Genomic DNA, 8,531 nt, shown 5'->3' with positions numbered 1-8,531 from the left:
CTAGTTAATTAAAATAGTCGCTGTAATCCTTTTTTCTACTGTTCAAATAAATTAGCTGAGAAGCCAGAGATATGAGCTGGAGGTAACATGCTTACTCAAGTAAGCCTTAAGGCTCATCTCACAAGTGAATTGATTTGAATCGATTCTGTGGTATCTTGTTCTTGCTGTAGAATTGTATTGACTCAGAGCATCCTACCAGTAAGAATTGAATTGAATTCTTTACTGTCACCATAGAGGAATCGACTCATTTCTCTATTTTCAATAAGCAAAACAACCCGAGACAAAATGCACCTATGCTTCCCTTTATTAATACTGCATTGACAGAAAATCCTTCACGATCCTTCACATGACATCTTAAAGCACATCAATTACATAAGTACTTTTATCATTTATATTAGTACATCAGTCTTGGCTTTCGAATGAGCTTATATTCAATATACAAAGAATAATACAACTATGAAAAACAGGGCGTCAAAAGTATGTCATGCGATAAAATAAAAATTTGATTGTAGTTTCCACAATGTGATGTCATAATTATCATTTAGCTTTAGGTCATCGATTCCTCTCGCGGCCGTTGAGGCTGCGCTTTTCTGTGACAATCGGTGCTCTTAAAACCCAGAGAGCGCTAATAATAAACTAGCATTCCAGATAATCAACAATGCCCAGGGATCGTGCTAACGCTCGACTAATACAAACACATGTTCTGGGTTAATAGATTTCGGAGGGATTGTTAGAGTTTACTTGTTTCATCATTTCATTAAATTTAAACATTTATAGTAATTATTATTACATTGTTTTATATGATGGCATTGTTTGTCCCATACAGAAATGATTAGTAACTTAACTAATAACTAATTAATAATAAAATAACAAAAATGAAAAAATATAAATAGTTGAAATATTTATACTGTATTATATTCGAATAAATTACAGTATATGGAAAATAGAAAACAGGTGTATTGAACAGTTAAATTAATCACTTTGTGTATGGTACTAGCTTGCAGGCAGATTAAGTTATTTACAGTAGGCGTCTCTATTTTGAACAATCCTGGAGTGCAGTGAGTCAACCCCAACGATTGACTTAATTCAATTGACTTCTACAACAAAATTAAACAAGAACAGAAATGACTACTAACAACATACCTGGTTGTTAACCATCCATGGTGGTAAGGGTAATGAAATCACATTGATTAAGTTGCGACCTGCAGTGGCGTGGTCCTAGGACTATATGTAGATTGCACTCTTGCGAGATCACGCAATGCTTGCAAATAATTAGCCTCAATCATGCCCCTCAACATCACAATAAAAAGAGAGGGCTAGTGTATAATATCATCGGGAAAATATGATATGGTGCTTGGAATCTAAATTATTTATCATAAAAATAATCTGTACATGGAGAGCTAATGACACTGATTCTTTTGTCATCTTCACTGGTTCTTTGGAGTTGTCCTATCTTCGCCTGCTACTAACGACATTTTCGTCGCTAATGAATATAAGCGGTAAGCGATAAAAATAAGCAGTATGAGCACACAACACCGAATATGGAAATTGTGACATCTCAATTTCCGTGCCTATACAATTGAACATTTCTGCCGTAGAGCTTTGGGGAAATCCTATAAACACCAACCAATGTCTGTATCACCATGTCAAACAATGGCTCATTTGAAAGCCAAGATATTGAAGAACCTGAATAAGCTAAAACCGTACTGATATAATTGATGTGCTTCAAATAATCCAATCTGTTACTTGACGTGCGTCAAAGAAAAGATGTCAGTGCAGTTCCATGTTTTCACCCGCACGAATTTTTACAAGACCTCGATATCACTGCATATATTTTATTAGTCATTAATATGTACTACACAATAATATAGTTTAGCTCTATGGTTTGCCTGCGTACTGACAATAAGCTCATTTATAAGCTTCATAACTGCTCGCGAATATCATTCATTCTACCGAAAAGCCTTTATAACGACCCACCGTTGTACTTGTCCAAAAAACCTTGATCAAGGATTGCAGTGTTAATAGATTCACCCAAAACTTTGCCACAATAAAGTTTGAAAGTTAGGTTATCATTGTGCCAAAGAAACCAGTTGCAGTTTTTTCCTTTACTCATAAAACACGGCATAAAATCAAGCTTACAACTTTTTTTTCAGTTTAGGACGAATGAGAGAAATATTGTAAACAGCGACTTGAACGTATTTCTGCTAGTCAAATTCTTCAAAGACCAAAGATATTTTTGGCTACTACATTTCTAAATAATGGGTGTTTGTGTTTTAGTCAAACTGCAAAAATAATACTGTTTTGGTTTTGCAGCCAGTTTCACAAAGTCACAAAAACATTAAACATTTCTTGTGTTTTTCAAATGCATTGATTCTTGTGCAGAACTTTTTTGCTGATTCTAGAAAACTTTAAATTGAAGTTACATGACAGGAGTTCTACTTTTGCAGCAAAAGTACCGAATGTAAGCCAGCAAAAAATTGTAGGCATGACTTAATTCTACCAGAAAAAACAATGAAATGCCTAGAGAAATGGTTGATACTTGCTATACAAACAATCAATAGACTGAGCTAATGTGTGTAACTAAATTAGCAATTGTTCGATTGATAGCAATTGTTGGTCAATTTTTTGTAAGAATTGATAGAGAACTGTTTTCATTTATTTGGGAAAACTGAATCGAGTCATTGAAGTAATGATAGAAAAAGAATTGAGAATTGAATGGTGATGTTTTGCAATGAATCGTGAGTTGAATCGATGCTTATACGACATATGATGCAAAATAATTAGGAATTGAATTGCTAATCTTTTGTTGAGAGCTGAAATGAATGGAGACAATTTTATAGCCTTATAAACATTTCTGGCATTTGAAAAGTATTCGCCGGTGAAGTAGAATTTTTAATGGTTTATTTACCAGAAAAGAAAAATTGTTTGTCAATAAGTGTGATAAATGCATAAATTGCAGATTCAATGGCTTCAAGCACCAAAACTCGTAGAGTAAATCTTTGGCTTTTTATGCAAGAAGCAGTTACATGCATGTCCCTCTATTGTATCATCGCCTGAACTTCATAAATGATAGTTGCGCCTTTCAGCGCCGTCAAACAAGCCCTCTCAAAGCTCCCTTTCCTGGGATTGAAATTTATAAACAATCTATTTGGGCATAGATGATTACCAATGAGATGTCAGTAAAATTATTTAGACAGATAAATGATTCAAGGAGTAGCTGCCAAGCAAGACTAATACTGAACCGATGTTTTTTTTTACTTCTCTAAAGTATAAAATAGGACTTACTCCAATGATTGTCTACACATCCGGAGTCAATTGCCAAACCCAACAATAAGTTCTTGCCCCAACATTGTCCTACATACCACCAAATGTTATAGTCTCCGAGAACTTCTTGTCTGTTTTGTATGTCGACCATTGAATGTTTGTTTGTAGCTTCTTTTTTCTTATAAAGCTGTTGGCCTCTTCCAATGAAAAGAGAAACACCGCCGACATTTTTTCACAATATCTCCCATCAAAATTCCTGGGAATCTTGTATCAAAACATGACTGTTTCGGTTTAACAATAGGCGGTCTACACGTCATCCAAGCTGAAATAGATTGTTTATAAATTGCACTTTTTCCTAGCGACTGACTTAGGCAGCATTGCCCATATGATCGTTCGGAATTTCCGTAAACGTTTCAAAAGCCACCTATCAGTATCTAAGGACGCACTCCGATGCAACAATGGAGCGCTCCGAAGCGGCTTAATGCGGCTTGTTACTTTCGGAAATACAACGAACGTCAAATGAAACCAAAACTAAAGTTTTGTTGTTGAAATACATTATTCTAAGATGTCTCTAAGTAAACTAAATTAAATTAACTACCTTTTACTACAACTTTACATAATAGTAACGTTAGTTGAATAAATTTTAACAAGTAATTAATAAGGCTACGACTGTTTAATCGCTGCTGTCATTCTGTCTCTGCCGTCGCTAGTGCGTACATGAACAGCAGTAGGTCAGGTATAATTGCAGTGGCTCAAAACCTGGTCAGTTTCTGGGTCGTTTTGTAGGGGTGGAGCTTAATCCGGAAATACAAAAGCTTTAAAGTTAGTCGAACCACTGCAAACGTTTAGTTGTTGAGAAATCGAGTAGTTATCTTTTTGTTTAACAAAATATCACGGAAGCATCTTTTCCAAGCAAATTTTTAATTACAAATATGAGTTCTTTTAGCAAAATAACATAGAGTATTTACATAGTTGTTTATCGTAGTTTTTTTGTTAAGAATAAATGGTAACACGCTCACAAAACGGAAAAAATCTTCTCAAAAATACACCATTAATTATTCTGTATTCGTTTATATTTGAAAAATAGTTATATATTTTTTTAATATGAATACATTTTTGTAAAGCAGTATTACATAAAATATTGAAAAGTTACGATTATGTTCTGAACAAATAAAATGCACATTAAAACGGTTGTCCACTTTGTTACCATTCTGAGAGCCTAAAATGATTCTATTTTATTTCACTGTAAATATTAGTATTAGCATCTCGTTAGGCATTGATTGTAAAAATGAAGGCAACAGAAGACATCAGTTTCTTATCTTTACTGTATTTGCTGCAAGCACACACTTTTTTAACAACTAACTTTATATTACTACCAAGTCTCAACTGTAGCACATTTTGAAACAACGACAGTATGTAGCTACCTAAGAAACAACCATTTAATTGTGTATCTCAAATTTTATTTGAACTTGTTACTACAATGGTGCGCTGTCAGTAGCACCGCCAGGCCTAGGCTGTATCTCATCTGTTTGGTTCACAAAAAGTGTAGGAGAGGAGGCAAGGTAAAGCAAGTTTTTGTAGTCTTCTGCAATGCAGGGCAGTTATATTTTCGGACTAGACAGTCTGCCTGTGATCAGTAGTCCTCAGTAGTCAGAGTCGCTTACTGCTTGCAATTTGTCTTAAAAAATTAATTGAAATGCACTGCATATTCATATTGCTTCAAGACCTCAGTGGGTCATCATGTATTCATAACTGACTTTTTGTATTCATCATTTCATCTTCTATATAGGCCTACCTACAGGCCTCCCGTGCCTGTAGTCGGCAATCATGTCGGTAGGTTATCGAAGCCTCGATAGCTGAATGACATGATCGCTGACGACAGTCAACTTCTACGAGGAGCCTGAGGGCCTACCAAATATATTTTTTAATTGCAGTGCATTTAAGCATTATGCCGCTTCTTCTTGCCTCATTGTTAGACGAGGCTGAGCAAGCCATCAAAGCCCATGAAATCGAATATGGCAACAAGTTTTACACAAACCATGAGGACGGCATATTCAACAAGCATGAAAGACTTTTTGAAGGTAATCTCATATCCTTAATGCACTTTTTCTCCACTGCCTAATTTGTGATCTTGTGTTGAAAATAAACATTTTATACCTCGGATATTTTAGTGTAACCTTGATTGTGAAGTGTAACCTTGATTGTAAAATGTAGTCCTCTGCTTGGTTGTTGTGCAATAGAAGTACATGTCAATAGTAGCTTATATGTTTTTATGCTGCAGTTTTATGAAGCCCTTTTTGGTTTGTTTTTGTACCATGTGATCTATGACGTCACAGGCCCTACTTGAAGCAGAGTTGACACAATTTTCATCAGTTCACTAGCAACTCACACTGGATACACACCATCTACCTCTCAGCAATAAAGGATTACTCTCTATAGACACTCAACTCTTAAGCTTAATTTGACGAAGTGGATATTCGTGTATATACAGACATGCAGTGGATTACAATCAAGCTTATAGTGCAGCCTTGATTAGAAGATATACATGGGCTTCAGTGTACAAGCAATGGCATGCAATTTAAATGACATTAAAAATCATTGTATATATTAATAACTACAATCAAGCAAGCAATAAATGTATCAAGCATCATATACATGCAGCAGTTAGTTCCCAATTGAGTGTTACCAATCAAGTAAGGCTAAAAACCTACAACGTCTTCAGCCAATGAATCTAAAAAATCTGTACCATGTTTCTTAATTTTAAAATTTTATCTGCTCTAATTTAGCAAGGTAAAGATATTTGGAGAGGTAAGAACGTCATTCATGACAGTCAAGGCTATTTATGTATGTATGGCGAAGAAAAAGAGTATGGCGAAGAAAAAGAGTATGGCTGCATGTCCGGCCCTAAAAGACAGCAAACCCAGAAGGAAAAGTACAAAGAACAGCGGAGGGTAAGTTACCGGTACACCAAGAATATTTTACTCGGCCTATTATAAAGGATGTTTTTGGACAGCAAAACTCGGTCATTGTATGTCCAATATATTTAGACAGGGCTATCCTTCCATGTCTTTGCAAATGCACAGATAGTATAGTATGGATTTTACATAGAGATGATAAATAATATTTATTACTTTTATGGATTTTAATTTGTCTTATTTCTGAAATAGCTATCTTGTAACAAAAGCATGTGTGCACATTTATATTCTTGTAAGCTAAAATCAGAGAATGCAGTAAATCTAAGTCTACACTACTGTGAGGGTTGCGACATGCCTAAGTTGTATTCGATACTTTGCTTTCGGTCTCACAGTACATCAACGTTCAAAAACATTTTCTCTTATTTTAATTTATCTACACTCTCATAGAAATTTGGTAGAATTGCAAAGAAACAAGGACTTGATTGGAATGCTTAGATACCATATCCTTGACCCAATAGCCAGTGAAGTTTACGGCAATCTGTCTCATTTTTCTTGAGAATTTCTCATCCCGAGGCCTCACACATGCGCCAGATAGTATTATATCGCAGTTCACACCTTTGGTTAAACTTGGACGTAATATTTTATTTTACATTTAGTATTTCACACCTAAAATATGCAAAAACAATCATTAAAAGTAAGATAAAATGAATGCTTATTTTGGAGCCCTGACAACAAGGCCTTTGTTTGGACTCTTTTGCCTATTTGAATTTAGTTAGATTGTGCCCACAAATATAAATATGCTATACATGTGCATAAATTCATATATGTTGTCACATGGTGTCGATATACATAATTTACGTATTGTTTATATTTTTAGTCACAGAATCCAACAAAGAGACCGCATCCTCAAGACAATACATCTGATAGTAACACGGAGGTACTCACTCACATAACCAGCAATAAAATTTTAGGCAAATCGTGCAATATTAATTATGGTTAAATGTGGAATTTCATTGGTAGGCAGATCTTCAAGCCATTTATAGCCCTAGATTAGTAGCTAGAAAAACATGAAGTTATAGTAGGATAATGCAGAAGAACTCCTTGTGTATGCAGGATTAGGTTTTAGAAACAAATTATTTGCTGCCAACTGCGATATTTGTTAAGTTGCTTGTTCATACCCAGCCAAACGTTCAATGCCTCGAGCATTCTGATTTATAGCTCAAGATAAGGAGGAAACGCAGTGCTTGCTCAGGACGGGTAGGAGTAAGAGCAGAGGCTATGCGAGCTTCCATAGATGTGGGGAGCATCTACAAAACGCCACAAACGACAGCATTATAGATGTTACTGAGACACCTGATGTTACTTTCATACCTAACAGTCTGGTGAGTAATATTCAGTAACTCAGTTTTAAAATTAGAACCCTGTTGCATGATGCTTTCGTGTCACTTTAGTGTAAGTGCTCAGTGTCTGAATTGGAGAGAGTTGTGCAGCGATGCTCCCAAATCTCTGATTTCAGATTTGTAAAGCATATCAAATCGCTGGCATGCGTTTTGCTCCAAATCAAATCACTTAGAAGGGTGACAACTCAGCTTTGAAAAAAAATGAAATTAAAACCATCATCCACTATGTAATTGATGGTTTTATTTGATTTAATTTACAAGCTGGGCAATTCATTTTTATGGTGCTTTGATGCCAATCTCATGATTGGTGATTTGATGTGATTTGCATATCTCTAATCGGGATTTGGGAGCATCTTTGGAGTTGTTATCAACTCTTTGAGAAGTTGATAACAAGGTGCCACAACACCATCCGATTCGTTGACTGAGTACTTGGACTAATGTCGTTGTTGTCTTCTACAAGTCAACTCTATGGGCTAAGTCGGTTGAGCAGTGTAGGATCGGAGTAGATATATGAAGCCAGGAAATAATTGTGAAATAAAACTATTGTAAAAACAGTAATAAAGTCAGGAACTAGCAAAAGCAGATTTGCCCGGTTCTTTCAGATCGCCAAATTAACTTTCAGCTAATCACAATGTCCAATGTAACTTTCCAATTTACTTCATTAAATTAACACATAATATTCCTGTCAAAGTCAAAAATCACCTCAAAACAATGCCACTTAAATACTGCATTCACAGTACTTTACAAGTTCAAGGGGATGTAAATACACATGCTATGATTGTCTTTATTCTAGATCAAGGATCTCCAAGAGGAGTTTGCAGGGAGTAAGAAATGACAGAGGAAAAATGCTTCCTGAGTCCTGAGGCTTTATAATACATGCAATATCTAGATAGGCATAGAACAAGTTTGTTCCCTATAGCTGTGGGTGAACTGGCAATGAAGGGAGGGCACG

At 35.5% G+C, this 8,531-nt stretch overlaps 1 protein-coding gene across 1 annotated transcript; it reads left to right on the top strand.

Moving 5' to 3' along the window:
- Positions 1-5,140: 5,140 nt before the first annotated feature.
- Positions 5,141-8,495, top strand: LOC137406421 (uncharacterized). The gene is made up of 5 exons (XM_068093002.1): positions 5,141-5,345; positions 6,051-6,215; positions 7,057-7,116; positions 7,398-7,561; positions 8,373-8,495. The coding sequence occupies exons 1-4, from the start codon at positions 5,268-5,270 to the stop codon at positions 7,515-7,517; spliced, it is 423 nt and encodes a 140-aa protein (XP_067949103.1). The 5' UTR covers positions 5,141-5,267; the 3' UTR covers positions 7,518-7,561; positions 8,373-8,495.
- Positions 8,496-8,531: the final 36 nt, after the last annotated feature.

The sequence above is a fragment of the Watersipora subatra genome, chromosome 10 (genome assembly GCF_963576615.1).
Source record: "Watersipora subatra chromosome 10, tzWatSuba1.1, whole genome shotgun sequence".
Classification (NCBI taxonomy): Eukaryota; Metazoa; Bryozoa; class Gymnolaemata; order Cheilostomatida; family Watersiporidae; genus Watersipora; species Watersipora subatra.
Note: the sequence above shows the minus strand (reverse complement) of the source record. Positions and strands in the feature narration are given on the sequence as shown.